General features: G+C 46.4%; 1 protein-coding gene across 10 annotated transcripts in view; it reads right to left on the reverse strand.

Moving 5' to 3' along the window:
- Positions 1 to 4,854: 4,854 nt before the first annotated feature.
- ACTR3B (actin related protein 3B) overlaps positions 4,855 to 18,290 on the reverse strand; it is a 62,992-nt gene continuing 49,556 nt past the window's right edge. For 8 of the 10 annotated variants that reach the window (XM_007165452.3, XM_007165446.3, XM_057549964.1 and 5 more), the window contains 4 exons: positions 17,345 to 17,437; positions 7,276 to 7,401; positions 6,262 to 6,345; positions 4,855 to 5,745 (listed from right to left, as the gene is read on the reverse strand). In XM_007165452.3, the coding sequence (XP_007165514.1) occupies positions 5,614 to 5,745; positions 6,262 to 6,345; positions 7,276 to 7,401; positions 17,345 to 17,437 (435 nt within the window). In that variant the 3' untranslated portion in view covers positions 4,855 to 5,613. The remainder of the gene's footprint in view (positions 5,746 to 6,261; positions 6,346 to 7,275; positions 7,402 to 17,344; positions 17,438 to 18,290) is intronic. The other 2 variants (XM_007165447.3, XM_057549962.1) reach the window with 1 other exon arrangement.

Consider the following 18,290-nt stretch of genomic DNA (forward strand, 5'->3'; position numbering starts at 1 on the left):
CAGGGTAGAAAGAATTAATATTTTAACATGAGAAAAATCCTTCCATGATACCAATATCAAACGATAGGTCTTTTCCTCCTTTTAAACAAGATTTATTTCCATCCAACCAAGCGAAATTGATGTAATTGCCAGTTAGAACCCCACACAATTATTTTGCCAATCAATTTATATTTCTATTTAACAAGCGTGACAGTTACTTTTAAAAGAAACATTATGAAATAGTCTTCAATCAGGTAAAGAATTATTTAACAGATAAATATTCTTAATGGCGCTCTCTTGCGGTTTGAAATAAGCTACACACTTGATTAACCTCACAAGCCTGTTCAGCACAACCGTACTTTTTACAAATGAGATAAAATGCAGGGATCATAAAAAATGAATTCATCACAGAACTGTCGGTACTTCAGTCACACGAGAGCTCGTTAGGCGTATTAGTTAAGTTGGAGAATGAACTGGCCATCGCTACCATAAAATATACTTACGTCTTCAAGATTCCTGCGGGGTCATTTCTTCCACTGGGCTCTCCCGCTGACCACACTGCAGACGGTGACACAGCGGAGGGAGGTCCTCTCACACACGTGTGCTACAGCATCGCACACCCACCTGTCAGGTATACGGAACACCTACTGGAGTCATGGCTTAAGAGCCAGATTTTTTTTCAGAAACCTACTAAGTTCTTAACAGCTTTACTGAGATATAATTAACATGCTACAGAATTCACCTACTTGGTGTGCACAATTCAATGGCTTTTAGTGTATTCCCAGAGCTGTGCAATCCTCCCTAGGATCAACTTTGGACACTTTACTCATCCCAAAAAGAAACCCCATACCTACTGGTAGGTACATTTCCTCCTAACCTTCCCCACCCACCAACCCTCTCCCAGACGACCACTGATCTATTTGATGTAAGAGCTAGATTGGGAGGGAGGATGTTGTGTACAATTTTATTTTTTATCTTTTTAAAAAATTTTTATTGGAGTAGAGTTGATTTACAATGTTGTGTTAGTTTCAGGTGCACAGCAAAGTGATTGTTATACATATACACATATCCACTCTTTTTTAGATTCTATTCCCATATAGGTCATTACAGAGTATTGAATAGAGTTCCCTGTGCTATACAGCAGGTTCTTATTAGTTATTTATTTTATATATAGTAGTGTGTATATGTCAAACCTAATCTTTCAATTTATCCCTCCCCCTCTTTCCCCCATAAGTTTGTTTTCTACATCTGTGACTCTATTTCCATTTTGTAAATAAGTTCATTTGTACCATTTTTTTAGATTCCACATATAAGTGATATCATATTTGTCTTTCTGTCTGCCTTTCTTCACTTAGTATGATAATCTCTAGGTCCATCCATGTTGCTGCAAATGGCATGATTTCAGTGAATGCAAACTTTAGATCAAATAATGACTTCTCTGCTTCTTAACCGTGTGGTCTTGAGCATGTGATTAAATCTCTTTGAGCCACAGTTTCCAACCTGGAAAATGGGGGGATAATAGTAATGCCAACTTCACAGGCTGCTAAGATTAAATAAGGTCACGTGCAGTCAGCACTTGGCACAGTACCCCACACACTCTGTGCTCAGCTCAGGGCCACTACCCACGCGGACTCGGGACTTCGGCAACTGGGTCACAATCCCGCTCTCACCTCCGAGGCCCCGCCCCACCTGGGTGACGCCGGCGTGCGCCAATCTACCCAACACACTCACGTCAAAATCCCCTCATCTCTTCCAGTCCCAGTGACCTCTACACGATGACCACTCACTTCAGTGGTCCTGTTCTCACTGGGAAGTGCTCCACCTCTGAAATCCGAAACACTAACATCTGCCCTATGAGCCCACCCTCCTGACCTTGAAACTCAGGACCTTCAATCCTCCCTTCCCTTTACTCCCACCTACCCGGACTTCATAGACTTCAAGGACAGAGAACCCCCAGGACACCTGCCCTGTCGCCACACTTGCCCGGCAAAACCCCACTCCTAAGGAAGCCAACTCGCTGCCTTCCTCCCTCTTCCATCCGGGCTACATGGAGGTTCCACTGAAGGGCGTCCCCAGCCCTGTGGATTTGTTCCACTAGAAGGACCTGGTGCATCCTGGGCTTCTCCTCCCCTCAACTCTGGACCACATCATCTCCCACCTCTGCGAGGACCTCGATCAAGGAGTTACCTAACCCTCCCCCCACTGGTATCTTTTTTTTTTTTTTTGGCTGCGTTGGGTCTCCGTTGCTGCTCGCGGGCTTTCTCTAGTTGCGGCGCGCGGGCTTCTCACTGCAGTGGCTTCTCTTGTTGCAGAGCACGGGCTCTAGGAGTGCGGGCTTCAGTAGTTGTGGCACTCGGGCTCAGTAGTTGTGGCTCACGGGCTCTAGAGCGCAGGCTCAGTAGTTGTGGCGCACGGGCTCAGCTGCTCCATGGCATTTGGGATCTTCCCAGACCAGGGCTCGAACCCGTGTCCCCTGCACTGGCAGACGGATTCGTAACCACTGCGCCACCAGGGAAGCCTCCCCACTGGTATCTTGAATTTCCCTCTCCTGTGTTCTTCCCCTACCCCTCACACATTTAGGAAAAATATCATAAGCCTCATGTTCTTTGATCCAGTCTTGGATAGAAGATTAATAAAAGCAGACGTGGAAGCCCTCAGGAGGAAGTGATGAAGCCCCCCTTGCGAACACTGAGAGGCGGTTCCCACAGGTGGGCTGCAAAGAGCCACCCCGAGCCGGCCACCGCGTCTCGTTAGGAAGGGAGCGCTGGCAGATGCTCACACACCAGTTAGCCAGGTCTTCCTTAAGCAAAGCGTGCCTGTAATATTCTTATCATCATAAAGTCATGTTTACATCTGTCAAATGGGGTGAAGCGACTTCTTGTCGTATCTACAGGTTTAACAGTTGTAAAAACTACTGACATAACTTTAGAATGTTTTGTGAAAGTGTGCATTGGTTGAAATTCTTTATAGAAAACTGTTCGCTGAGAGTTATAAGGCATTTATAAGGCATCACAGAAGGTTGATTTTACCCAACAACTCCATTAATACTTAACTCATTGCTACATTATGATCTAGTGCTAATTCAATCTGAAGAAGAGGTATGTGTAGATTTTCTTAAAATTACTAACAACTCTAAGCATTCTTCCTCCTTATAGAATGACCAATGCACATTGCAGAATCACATGCCATTTCTACATACAGTACATACAGTATCTGGCAGGTTTATTGAAAAAACAAAAAAATTATGATCACTCCAATCTACTAACAGCAATGGGGCCACTGCAATTCTCAGCTAGATGAGGAAACAGAAGAGAAACCATCTGCATAAGGAACAGCCAGAATTTAGATTCAGATCTTTCAGATTCAAAAGCCCTTCCTCTGCTCACCAGGGTTTTCAGCCCCAGCTACAGACGGGCATCACCTACCGCGCTTAAAAACAGAAAGTGAAAAATGAATGCCTTCCTTGTTCCCTCCCACTCCCCCCATCCTGATGCATGTGGTCTGGGAGGGGTCCCAGCCGGAGTTGAGGGCCCCTCATCACACCAGTCACGTTCTCATGTATGACTCTGTCCCACCAATGTTATGTTAAAACAAAATGCTCTGATGAAGATTCTGTAAGATGAGAAACAAAAGTACAGTCTCAAAGATAATCTTGTCCCAAACAAGGGCAACGGGAGCTTTACAAGTTCTGTGGTTGAAGGACGGGTTACATTAGTTCTAGTTTAGCCAATGTGGGTGATACTGGGCTCCTGACACAGGGTCATTTGAGGGGCAGCTAAAACAGGAAGTGGGCACGACCCCTCTGAAGCCCGGGGCCGGCACTGACACACAGGAGCGCATTGCTCTAGGAGTTTGGGGGAAATGCACCTGCCAGCAAAGCACCTGGCCAATCAAAGCAAGGGGGGGACCAAGCAGAGGCAGAAACGGTGCATTCTCTGTGAGAAGCGCAGAGACAGTGAGGCTGGGGAGGCAAAGGGCCCCAGTGGGAAGATGCCCACCGAGGCAGGAGACAGGAGGGGCCCCGAAGGTCCCACGGTTCCTCAGCAGAAGAGGAAGGCGGCGGAAGCGGCGTTAGGGCAGGTGACTCCTGCCAACACGTAGGGCGCACGGGGCGCCTGCACGAGAGCTGGAGAGTTGTGACACAGCGGCTGGAAGACCAGGAGAAAGCAAGCCAGCCCCGGGGCCCTGAGCAGAGCAGACCCCAGCGGGGCTCCAAAGCAGAGTTTGGACAAAGGAAGAACCAAGTGGCCTGAGACTCTCCACTGAGGAGCTGGAGGGCCTGGGGTCGCTGACCAACAAGAGCAAGTGCCAGGGACCGCCTACGGCCCGGGAAAACCGATTTTACCACACTGGGCGGAAGGATTCCTTTACTAGCCCAAACTTCTTAACCTTAAAGAGTAAAACCAAATGTTTCTTTACAAAGGCAAATTTTCAGAGAATAAAACATACTTCATGACCTAGAAGAAATACAATAACAGTTTAAAAAGTAACCTAAGTATTATAGGAAGAATGGGGTAAAACCAAATCTCCTAATTTAGCAAATTACCTTTCAAGCCAGCAATCCACTCAGCAGATGTCAGAGTAGCTACTCAAAGCTTAAAGCCATGAATTCTGACTTCCCAGGAAGGGGCAGTGGGAACCACCAGGCGCGTCCCTCCACCTGGCCCCCCACGCTCACAGGCCTATCCACCCCACTTCTGACGGCCAAGTGGTCACTGCAAGACAGGCAATCCACATCACTTTAGGAAACCTCCTCCCCAAAACTTGGTGTTAATCATCAAAGCCTCCATAGACGTGAAACAAATTTCAGTATTCTTTGAAAGAAGTTCAGGCACAAAGGGGAAAACCAAAAGACCACTACAGCACAAGAGGAGATCTTTATAAAGAGTCTAACTGCTTTTATTACAATGGTGCAAGGTAGTATTTCATCCAACACTCACCAGCAGCAAACCGGCATCTTCTATAAAACAGTTCCAGAAAGTTCAAACAAGAAAATGAAAAGATACGTTGTCTGTAATAATTCTCATACAACACTGCTTAGTGTTTAAACTTCACATCGCTCCAATAAAGTGTAACCATTTTCTAGCAAACATGTGGCCAAAAAAGTTTGCTCTGCTTTATTTTGTTTGCCTACAAACACATCAGAACATGCCTCACAATTAAAAACGTTTTATGACAACACTCCATGACATCGACATCTACTCATGCTCGGGATCAGCCAGTTGTACCAAATACCGTAAAATACAAAATGATAGGAAATATAAACATCAATTTGTATTTCAAGTTTATAACATTTTATTTACAAAAATAGTCTGGGAGGAAAAGGGTTGAGAGCCCCATACTCTGCCCTGGGTGGGGAGCTATTGTGCGCCGTGTTCTAGGGTTTTCCGTAACAAATCTGAGAGTCGCAGCTGAATTCCTCCGGAATTGGGTCTGTGGACGCGAAGCTCGGGTGGAGCGGAGAGCGGGGGTGGTGGGGGGGAGGCAGGGGGAGGCCGGGCGCGGAGGTGGCTTTGCGGGGCTCCCCGGGGCACCACGGCACGCGCACTATGTACAGGAGCCGGTCTCCTCCGGGTCTGAAGGACACTTGCGCACCGCCGCGACGCCACTGGAAGGGCGGTGTCAAAGCCGCCACTACGACATGACTCCGAAGACGGGGTTGTGGCGGCAGATGGTGGGGCCGTACTCCTCATAGTCCTTCTTGGTGTGACAGACCTGGAAGAACTCGGGCTGCACGAGGCAACCAGCAGACGGAGCATGAACACTCTGGCAGAGAAACAAAGCTAAGTACATGGCCAAGCAAGTGAGAAACTCTCCTCGCCCCGAACCTCCATCCGCCCCCCGTGACCTCTGTCACGGATTCTGACCTCTTCAAACTGGAAGCTTATTTCATTTTTTCAAAACTGATTCAGCTTCTATTTAGGAACAACTATGTGCTCGCCCTAAATCAGCAGTTCGTTAGCTGGTCCCAAATTTGAGGCAAGGAAGCAGTAATTACTCGGAAAAGTCACTGGAACTAATGATTAACGCAAGATGTTTTAGGTTATTTTTGGATTCTCTTATCCATATTATCTGTAACCCCTAATTGGCAAGGATGCTTACGAATTAGCTGTGCAGTTTAAATGGTCATTAAAGTTATTTCTTCTCAGAATTAAACGTGCGGCTGTTCAGAGCCACACACAATTAGAACACGCATAATTTAACCTCCAAAAGACAGCATTTATTCAAACTCAGCGGAGAACACAGAGATGAGAAGACAGCACAGTCTAGAAAAGGACTTACAGTTGAGGCCAGCATCGAGCCTCCGAACCACACCGCATAGCGCTGCATATGATGCGTTATCACCTGGACCTCCACGGGCTTGGGCTGGAAGGGGAAGTGATGTGCGCTGACTCACCGGTGCAGACACCCGCACCCTGACGCCTTCCACCTACCGGACTCGGCTGCACTCTGAGAGCCTCCTCCCGTCCCGCAGGCCCTGCCCGCAGGTTCAAGCGCCTCGGAGCAGAGGCGAGCCAGAGCAGCCGCACTCCGCCCTGAAAGGAAGGTTCTCAGCCGCTCCTGCTGCCAAACCCGCCTGGCACCCGGCCCCGGCCCCCTCCCCCGGCCCCGGCCCGGCCCCAGGTGGTGCAGAGAACAAAGCACACAAGTCAAGGGCAGGTTACCTCTATCTAAAGGCATTTTAAAAAGTAAAATATCCAAGCAAATAACCCAACTGATTTTTAACTAAACAAATTAGATGTTTTAGCATTTAGAGAGAATTCCAAATAACACTAAGTGTCCCCAAAATACTATAAGAATTACACTTTGCCAGCAGTGTGATCCCACTCGGTGAGGACACACAGGTTAGCTCCCATTCACCCCACACCGAAGCCCAAGCTTGCCTGGGTAAACCGAGTAAACTCACCAGCTAGTTAAGAATTATTATCTTGGAGGAACACGGCGTTAACGCCCCGCTCGCGTTAGTCATCTGAGCTTAATGAGAATGTTCCCGAAGGACGTTACAGTTCCTCACCGTGAACTGACCCATCTCCTTGGGATGCTGGTCATTACACTACACACCTGACCTCTTACACGCAAAGGCAACTGCTGGCGTGCGTGGGTCAGCGGGCAGCGTAAAGCTGCGCAGCTGCCTCGGGAGGTCCGTATCCGCCCTGACCGCACACCTGGGGTGAGTCCAGGTGACAAACCTCTGACTGTCACTTCACACGGTGGCTGAGAGTGGCTGCAACCTGCGCTTCTCCCTCGCTGCCCAGACGGGCGCGCCCGCCGGCCTGTGCTGGGGAGGGGCCTCACCTTTATTCTGCCGCCGCTGAGCTCCTCGCTGAGTCTCAGTCTGGCGTCCACCACCCTTTTTAAGTCTCTCTGCAGGCGACGTCCAAAGTCCCTGAACATCGTCGAGCCCCCTGAAAGAACGACATTCTAAAAGACACAAAGCAGAGGTTTCCTTGCATGAAATCACCCGCCCACGCTGGCCTAGTGACCTGCCCACGACACACCCCACGCGCCCAATCGCTTGTTTGAATAACACACTTCAATCCATGTGAAAAGATAATCACCGAAGCAGAGCTAATGCTATCAAGAAAGTATAAACTGTATCTTTTTTCCTGCGTCACAAATTCTTTCTCTTGGTGCTTTTCCTCAATTATAACCAAGTGAAAACAGGCCGCCTGTTCCATTTCTCAAAGGGCCGTCTTCTACCAACACCCCTCCCCGTTTCCTCCTGACAAACTGCAAATCTACATCTTTGAGACAACATCCTGCCCCACGATCAACATCACGAATAATCACTGCTGCACCCGGTCACCTGTGGAGAAATCGCTCAGAAACAACAGGAGACGGTTCGGCTCCTATCAGAGTCAAGGGGCCACCAACCCACGCTGCCCTCAGGGGTCACCCCTGCTCACCGACGCTCCTCCTCGACCTGGCCAGGAGCTGAGAGAACCAGGACCAAGTCCCGGACAGGTCAGATGGCAACCTTAATAGAGTAAAACAAGGACATTCTGATCCCCACCTTCTTGAAGAGACAGGTCTCTTCACCTGCTAGCACCTTCACAGAAACTGCGTATCTGTTTGCTACTGAGAATCACAATTTAAAAGCATTCTTGATATTCTGGGCATCATATCTTAGAATAAGCCTCACAGTTCAATTCTCAACTTCATAAATTATATCGATAAAAAAACTTTATCTAAATCCATCACTGCTCTTCCAATTCTGTCACTTGCACTATTGGCATTCTTTCTAGCATTTTTCTCTCCAGTCCAGGATACAGTCTCGGGTCAGTTACTGCAATTACTTCTCATATCTCTGTAATGGATTTTTTAATTTAAAAATTAACTCACCAGGGTATGAAAACGAATGTTCGTTAAGATCAGAAGCATTGCAAGATCTTGAGTTGCTTTCAAAGGCGTAACATATAAGATTCATTTTATCATTCATTCACACAATACAAACGGTGCTGTGTATACGCTATGTATACGTGGTCAGATGATTTTAGACAAAGCAGCCAAGATACTTCAACAGGAAAAGAATAGTCTTTGCAACAAATGATGCTGAATAATTAATATCCACAGAGGAGAAATGAACATTTGCTTACTTACCTTACTTCACACACACAATTTAACTCAATATGGATCACAGATTTAAATGCAAGGGCTAAAACTTACAGAGCTTCTAGGAGAAAATATTTTCTTAAAGTCTTCATGACTATGATGTAGGCAAAGATGTATTTGATCGGACATAAAAAGCGTGAACCATAAAAAATAAAAACTGACCAACTGAACTTTATAAAATGAAAACTTCTGTTCTTCAAAAGATACCACTAAGAAAATGAAAAGACAAACCACAGACTAAGAAAAAGTATTTGCAATACATACATTTAACAAAGGACTTATATCCAGAATATAAAAAGAACTCCTACAACTCAATAATAATATAAACAAGCCAATTAAAAAATGGGCAAAAGATTCAAACAGACATTTCACAAAAGAAGATACACAAATGACCGGTAAGTACATGAAGAGATAGGCAACAGCAGTTGTAATCAGGATCATACAAACTAAATCCATTACACACTAAGTTTAGGTTAAAATACAAACAAATGAAACTCTTGCACATCGCTGGTGGAAGTATTAATGATACAACCACTTTGGGAAAAGTTCAGTCGTTTTTATAAAGTCAGTGGTTACTGTTTTCTTTCTTAAAGACTTTGGCACTTCTCAAATTTTCTAAATGCATTTTAAGCCAGAAACGATAATCCTCGCTCACCTGTAGAGTCCACGTTTCCTGCACTAAGATCGTGTTTTACGGTGCTGTCCGCCGACCTGCTGAAAGGCCGCGGAGCCCAATCTGCACAGCACCTCCTCACTCAGTGCGGCTGTGCTATCTGCTTACCCAGACCACCGTGCAGACTGGGTTCTTCTACAGACTGCAGCTCACTCTGCTGCGCAACTGTTTATCCCGTGATGTCAAATAAAAGCCTCAGTCGTAAACTACCTCTACAAAAGCAAAGGCCCTGTCTTCATGCTAGTGGAGAACATCCCAGCACACATCATCGTGAACACTACACACAGCCTGTTAGTCACCTGACGTTTAAGCCAGAAAGACAAAGTCTATGTTAATAGTAAGCTCGTTCAGTACCTTACATAGTATTAAAAATAACAAAAACTCCCATTCCTGTAACGCTAAGTATATTTTGTGCTGGAGACTCTATTCTTACTCTTAATCCCGTCTGACAGACACGCAGTGCCCCTACCCACCGTGCTATTCTTCCGCTAACCAGAGGCACAAAGTAAGATGCTCACAGCGAAGTCTCCACCCCCACCGCTCGCTACAGGTTAAGATGACAACTCTCCCGGCAGGGTCTATTTCCCCTATGTGGAAATTTTGAAAGGCTTGTCCCTCTTTAGGGACGAGAGCTTTCTTTAAAATAAAAAAATTCACAGCTTTTTAGGGAGCATGCAACTTATTCTGTTACAGCAGTTCTCAAAACTTTTTAAAAAATATTTTTATTTTTGGCCACGTTAGGTCTTAGTTGTGGCACGCAGGCTCTCTAGTTGTGGCACGTGGGCTCAGTAGTTGCGGCGCGAGGGCTTAGTTGCCCCGTGGCATGCAGGACCTTAGTCCCCAACCAGGGATCAAACCGGCGTCCCCTGCATCGCAAAACGGATTCTTAAGCACTGGACCGCTAGGGAAGTCCCGGCACAAGAGCTTTTTTACTCTCAGATGGAACCCAAAGACTGCTATCCCAGCAAAGTTTGAACAAACCTACTTCTCAAAGGTGGGCCATACGATGCCTCGTCCTGTCCTAGAGGAAATCCAACTCTAAGCCGGCTCAAAACGGCTGCCTGACCATAGGAGATTTAACAACCGATGACAAATGTCTTCCGAGAATTACCTGCATGTCTCCTCCCCCGGTGACTCCTCTTCTCCCCTCAGCTGCTGGAACCTGGCCTCTGCCCGCATCCTCACCGAGAACCAGGGGCCACCTCGACCCTCGTCCTGGGTGACCTCTCGGCGTCACCTGACACGGCTGATGACAGCTGTCTCCCCTTGACTCCCAGAGTGTTCTTTCTCTTCTTTCTTCGACTGCTCCTTCCTGGCTTCTTGGATGGTTAACTTTGCGTGTCAGCTTGGTCTGGAGCCAGCACCCCATGACTGACCCACACGGCAACCTCGGTGTCGCTGTGAAGGTACTTTGCAGATGCGGTCAACGTTAAGAAAAGAGCGCCCTCCCTAACGCGGATGGGGCCTCTTCCAAGGAGCTAGAGGCCCCGGGAGCAAGAATGAGGCGCTGCCTGAGCAAAAGGAGTTGGCCTCAAGCCCGACACACTCCCGTCAGGGTCTGTCCCGGTGCCCACGTGAGGCCGGGCCCTCCTTGGAGGCTCAGTGCACATTTGCTCAACATTGTCAAAACGGTGTCAAAACAGTCACCGTCGGCCCCTCCTCACTCTCTCATAACAGTAAGCCTCTGAAAGTTCCTCTCCACCTGGCAGGTCAGTGCTCAGCTGTGACATCACTCTTCCCTCCCCAGCGACACACGGATCCTGCCATTTCTGGACACGTGGGCCGGAAGCATCAGCTATGGGGGTGAGCGCGGCGCCGGGGCTGGACCAGCAAGCCCTCAGCCTGCTCCGTCCACCACCCCACCCGCTCATCCGCTCACACATCAGGCTGCACTTGGGATCTCACCTAATAGAAGGCCTACTGCGAAAAGGGGTGAACAAACCAATAACGTCTTAAAATGTGTATTTCACTCTCTCAAGTATTAAAGATATTTCAACTCGTTCACCATTAAGAATAAAAATACACATATAACTCACTTTGCAATAGCTTCTCTGATTTAAAAGGTATTAACATACTTATATATAACCCAGTTCAAGCAATCTGTTCCAGAAAAATCATTCCTTGAACCATATCAAGATGCAGTCACGTCTGCTTGACAAACACAATGAATGAGAATTTTTAACAACTCCCAGCCCGCTGCCAAAGCAGGTCTAAAAATATTTAATTGCCAGCCCCGCTCTCCCTCCTGGACTTGCTCCCCACCACCTTCAGTACCACTCTGGGCTCCGCCCGGAGCAGAGTTCTGCAGCCTCTGCCCTGCGCCTGCGCGCCCACCTATGCCAAGTGCCCTCCCCCTGGCTTGCATCCCCACCTCATCTCTGCAGGCCGAGCCCTCAGACCAGCTCCATGCCACCTTCTCCAAGGCTTCCTTGAGCCCCTCTCATTAAATTTCCATGACACCTCAATTAACGACATTTAGCTTGTGGTGACGGTTCCTGTGAGAATTATTTCGGTATTATTTTTAGCTTTTTTATAAGCTCTTGAAGACAAGATCCATCTCTTATACATACTTAAATCCTCCAAGTTAACAACAATAGTGTCTTGTATTTAGTAGAGACCCAGCTGTGTTACAAAGCAACTCAAAATTGGCTTTGCCCTCGAGTAAAGCATGAAAGCTACTAAACGCTGACTAACCCCAGAGTGAACTAGTTGCTAACAGTGGTTCTCAATTTAGCTGCACATTAAAATCATCTGGGAAGCTTTTAAAATCCGGATGCCCAGAACAATTACATCAGAATCTCTGGGGGTGGGACCCAAACATCAGTATATTTTAATGCTCCTGGGGTGACGCCCACGGACAGCCAGGGCCGAAAACGTCTTGTTTCAAGCAGCACCTGCTGCTGGCAATGACTTGGCTTCGTAAGGAAGTCACAGGCCTCCAAGACTTGGCTCTCACACACGAGTCCCCTCCAGACCCGACCTCCATCATACTGAGAGACTGACCAGAAAAAGGGGGCATGGGAATACCCTTCTGATCTACAGGCCAGACTGAAATAAAAATTAGATTATAACTCCTTTTGTCCACAAAAACCTGTTTTATGTTTTTTTTTTATATGTATTACTTAGATTATGGCTTTTTTTTTTTTTAATTTTATTTATTTATTTATTTATTTATTTATTTATTTATGGCTGTGTTGGGTCTTCGTTTCTGTGTGAGGGCTTTCTCTAGTTGCGGCAAGTGGGGACCACTCTTCATCGCGGTGCGCGGGCCTCTCACTATCGTGGCCTCTCCCGTTGCGGAGCACAGGCTCCAGACGCGCAGGCTCAGCAATTGTGGCTCACGGGCTTAGTCGCTCTGCGGCATGTGGGATCTTCCCAGACCAGGGCTCGAACCCGTGTCCCCTGCATTGGCAGGCAGATTCTCAACCACTGCGCCACCAGGGAAGCCCCTGTTTTATGTTTTTGAAGATTCTAAATTTTCAAAGCCACATTTTATTCTCCACTGACTTCTTTTTCTTGTGTACTAGCCTGAGGAAGGTGTTAACTCAAGGACCAAGAAGGTCTCGGGTGTTTCCTCCTGCTCGCTTCACCATAAGAAACTCCACCTACAGTTCCCGAGACTGAGCCTGGGAAACATAAGAGGTCCAGGCCCGGCTGGTCCAGACGGCGCCTCTGGGAGCAGGTGAGGCAAAGGGGAGACACCTTCCTCTGACGCCGAGCAGCAGACCTCAGGGCACCAAGCAGCAGCCTCAGAACCCTTCCTGCGGGGCCTGTGGGCTCCCCTCTGGCTGGTTCGGCCCCCTCAGCCGCCCGTCTGAGCCTGTGGGCACTGCGGGGACAGTGCACGGAGGCTGAAGTCAGGAAACCAGCCTCCTGGAGGGGCACCTTGCCCGGGCACGGAATCCAGCAGGGCTCAGCAGACGGGCTGCTTCCCCTCGGCAATCATGAGTTTCTTTGGGTACGAACCTGCTTCCTACTTCTTTAGTGGCTACTGAGTACTTTTTTAAGTCCCATGGCAGGTGTCTGAGACACTGACAAGAGGGGGCCCAGCAGGTAGGAAGAAACATCGGTAACAGAGGAGGGAATGACAGAGTAACGGTAAGACTGGAAAGACATGCTACCTAAAGACACGTGAACACAACTCTCCAGAGCAAGACGCCCACGTGTTCTGCAGAAGCACTTGTATGTAGTGTGTCTCTAATTACTTTCAAAATCCCACAAACTGTACATCTGTGCATTTCATGAACACAGATGTCGCAGTGGAAGGTTCTTTCCATGGCAAGCTCGCGGCTAAACTCTGGAGGAGGAGGCAGAGGAGGGGGAGGAAAGCGGGACCAAAAGTACAGAGTGAATCCGAAGAACAAGGCCGCCCGCCCGGGATGCCGCCCCGGGAGCCCGGAACACGGGGTGACAGCCTCTGGAAACGAGGGGGCAGAGCAGTGGCCGGCGGGGGCCACAGGGCCCTGGGGTGAGGGGAGCCTTTCCCAACAGCAGCCCTGGCTGCAGTCAGTGAATGAGTGTGTGAGGCCTGAGCCGGAAAGTGTGAGAATCGCGCTTCCCGCCTACGTCCCCAACGCCTGTTTTCATACACAAAGTTCTTGGGAACACAGCCCCTCCTGGTCACTCGCGTGTTCTCTGGCAGCAACACAGACCGAACGGCCCACAAAGCTGAAAATACTTATCATCTGGCCCTTTGCAGAAAGAGCTGGCCAACCCCTGGTCTAAAACCACCAGGGGAAAAGCATGACGACAGCCATTACCTGGCAGGCAAACACGCAGGAAAGGGCATTTTTAGGCTTCGATATTACACTTGCATTCACTCATCAAACCCTTTGTTTTGGAAACAAGTCCCTTTCGTGGTGGCCGTGGCAGAGGTGCCAGCAGACAGTCCTCACCCTCCCCACGCCCAGGGCTGGCAGTGCGGCCGGGCCACGTGGCAGCGACGGGCCACGGGCGGGAGCCAGGTGCCTGCCAGCTGCACCGCAGGAGACAGGCCGTAAACACACAAGTGAACGTGTGCTGCGGGCACACCGGGGTACAGAGCCCGACAAAGGAGAAACACACGGCCCACCCCGTCAGCCCCCCACCAAGCCTACTGAGATCCTAAACCACTCGCAAGGCTGCCGTAACTCAGCCAAGGTCCCACACAGAAGCACTCACGCGGCTGGCAGGGCAGGGCCAGGTGACCAGGGCCAAGCAGAAAGCCCTCGAACGCCTTGGGGAAGAAATGACTTTTCCTGGGGGTGAAGCGGTCGGGACAGGGTTTCCCTCTTTGCGGAATCGTCTTCCTTCCACATTTACCATAATCTTCAGTGTGACGTGGTGGAAAAAGCACGAGCTTTCAAAGGTGTGGCAAGTGAACTCAAAATCCAACCCTGCCACTTAGCTAAGCGATCCTACCCGGCGCTTAACCCCTCTCAAAACTCAACTGTCTGCTGGACAGCTACATATAAAAGAATGAAATTAGAACACTCTCTAACCCCATGTACAAAAATCAACTCAGAATGGATTAAAGACCTAAATGTAAGACCAGAGGCCATAAAACTCCTAGAAGAAAACATAGGCAGAGCACTCTTTGACATAAATCATAGCAATATTTTTTGGATCTGTCTCCTAAAGCAAAGAAAATAAAAGCAAAAATAAACAAATGGGACCTAATTAAACTTAAAACGTTTGCACAGCAAAGGAAACCATCAATAAAACGAAAAGACAACCTACTGAATGGGAGAAAATATTTGCAAATGATACGACTGATAAGGGGTTAATATCCAAAATATATAAACAGCTCATACAACTCAACATGAGAAGAAACAAACGACCCAATCAAAAAATGGGCAGAGGATCTGAACAGACGTTTTTCCAAAGAAGACATACAGATGGCCAAAAGGCACATGAAAAGTTGCTCAACACCATTAATCATCAGAGAAATGCAAATTAAAACCACAATGAGCTGTCACCTCACACCTGTCAGAATGGCTATCACCAAAAATACCACAAAAACAAATGTTGGAGAGGGTGTGGAGAAAAGGGAACCCTTGTGCACTGTTGGTGGGAATGTAAATTGGTGCAGCCACTGTGGAGAACAGTATGGAGGTTTCTCGAAAAGCTAAAAATAGAACTACCTTATGATCTAGCAATTCCACTTCTGGGTATTTATCCAAAGAAAATGAAAACACTTAACTCAAAAAGATACATGCACCCCTATGTTCATAGCAGCATTACTTACAATTGCCAAGATATGGAAGCAACCTAAGCATCCATCAACAGATGAATAGATAAAGAAGATGTGGTGTATATATATATATATATATACACACACACACACACATACATACACACAAGGGAATATTACTCAGCCATAAATAAGAATGAAATGTTGCCAATTGCAGCAACACGGATGGACTTGGAGGGTATTATGCTAAGTGAAACAAATCAGACAGAGAAAGACAAATATTATATGAGCTCACTTATATGTGGAATCTAAAAAAGAAAACAAACTAGTGAACATAAAAAAAAAGCAGACTCACAGATATACAGAACAAACTAATGGTTACCAGTGGAGAGAGGGAAGGGGGGAGGGGCAAGACAGGAGTAGGGGATTAAGAGGTACAAACTACTATGTATAAAATAAACAGGCTACAAGGATATACTGTACAAAAACAGGGAATATAGCCAATATTTTATAACAACTAGGAATGGAATATAGCCTTTAAAAATTGCAAATCATTATGTTGTACACCTAAAACTTACATAATATTGTACATCAACTATACCTCAATAATTTTTTTTAGAAGTCCAAGACCAGTTTGCTCCATTTGACCCAGGTCCCTCTAGTTTTGCCTCCTTTCCCCATCTCGGGGGCTCAGGGCCATCATCTATTAAACAAGGAACTCAGGTTACAAGGCCATCTCTACTTCCTGTAAATGTACTGAAAGTGAACAATCTGTAATCGCTGGCAGAAGTTTCCTTTCTGTTAGGATGAGATAAAGACTAAAGAGTGCACACCTGTCCCTTGCTTTCATGGGCAAGAACACACAGCTGATGTTACGTGAGATTTAAGAAGCAGGGAGAACAAGGCATGTATTTTACTAAACTTACTAATACTCCCACCTGTCTCTAGTTTCCCTTTCTTGCACATTTTGTTGGAGGAGAGAGCTGTCTAATTAAGGACATGTAACAATAAAAATAGAATTATAATTTGTTTTCACTCATAAAAAGTTGTCTACATAGGAAAATGTTTTCCAATAACAAAAATAACATTTGTTAACTATAAAATTTCAATCTTAAAACACAAGAAGTAGAAGGTAAAAGTTATGCATCTTCCACCCCCAAAGATATTTTCTTTAAGAGTTTAGCATTCATTCAAAACCTTTTCATATATATATGCAAACTATATTTTTAAATAAAATAATACTATGTGTAAACTTTACAACTTGCTTTTTCACTTAACAATGTACACTACAGACATCTTTTCATTTGAATTTACACTGATTCACCGCATTCTTTTTAAAGACTACGTAGTATCCCATTGTGTAGATGAAACAAAATTTATTAAGCCCTCACTCCCGAGCCTGGTATGCTCCTCTTTAAACTCAGCTCCCTGGGCTGAGAAGGTAAGACGGGGCAGAGGCTGAGGGCTGAAAATTACATGAGTATTTTCTACCTGACTGCTTCATTTCAGGCTCTGACCTCTTCCTGGCAACAGCACATTTGGCACAAACCTAAATACGCATGAAGCAAGACCCGTGAATCCATGGAAACCATGAGGGGAAGGATACCCTTCATCTTTCCATCAATACGTAGGGTTAAAATTGTCCAGTTTAAAATACAGCTGGCCAGGTAAGAATAAAGCCATGAGAATACTTAAACACTTCTGGTGAGCTGAGTCCTATTTCCAAACATTTAAGTCATCTCCACTCCAAGAAAAATATTTCGCCAGTATGCTGGCCTTTAACAAATCCTGTGAGACAGGAGTGAAGCAGGAACATCTGCATACTGACGTTAAGAACCTATTATTCCAAGAATGCTGGGCCTTTAACTGTGGAATGAACCCGAGCACCTTACCCAGGCAGCTTATACCTTATACAGCGGACGACGGACATCGATGGGGCAGTTCTGTATGACTTCATCAACAACGTCCGAGATGGACTCCATAAAGTCTGGGTTGGCAAACTGAATTTCATATAAATATAAAAGAAACATTACACATTTCTCTCAATAACTTTTTTAAAAAGTAACTTTCACAAATACAGAATGTACTATACCTTTAAAACCATCACACTGGAATGACTACGTCAAATGTTCATATGTCAGAAGAACCCAAGTGACTGTGCATGGGGTGATGGTGACACGTGCCCTCAGGAGATGACATGTGTGGGGTCAGCAAGGGGAAAACATCAAAGAGTAGCAAAAACAGACCAGCTCTGTGTTAGGACACACGGTGAATCCTGCTGTCAGAGTGTGAAACGCATGTGCATGACGTATGTGACGTAATGGAAATGCCGCGAGTATAGAATAAGTATATCACTTATGAATGTTAACGTCATGAAAAAACTAGCCATGATATAAGAAAAAAACACAGGCAATGAAAGATCACACTGTAAACCTGAGCTAGAAGCCTGGGGAGGGTTCAGGGTGGCTTTTAAATGAAACAGTCAGTATGGTAGCAATCATGTCACTGAGTAAACAGTCTTGGATTCAATTCCGTAAGTTAAAGTATAAATAATTCAACTTAAAAAAATTTTAAATACACTTTAAAAATCAAGGAAATCTTTAACGTACTCAAGGGGAAGAAGGTAACATCCAGTTGCTCACCAGCTGTTCACTGGACATTTTCGGTTTTATGTCTATTTTAAATCAATAATATCAAAGGCGTGATTATTAGATTATAGTAAGGCATACATTGTGTGCCACTTCCCTATACAAAATGGTCATACACATCTAAAAACAGGCAGCAGTTTGCAACCTACCTATCAAATGTAAGCTGAATTAGGCAGAAAAATATACCAAAATACAAATAAAATCC

Source organism: Balaenoptera acutorostrata, chromosome 7 (assembly GCF_949987535.1).
Source record: "Balaenoptera acutorostrata chromosome 7, mBalAcu1.1, whole genome shotgun sequence".
NCBI classification, from domain to species: Eukaryota; Metazoa; Chordata; class Mammalia; order Artiodactyla; family Balaenopteridae; genus Balaenoptera; species Balaenoptera acutorostrata.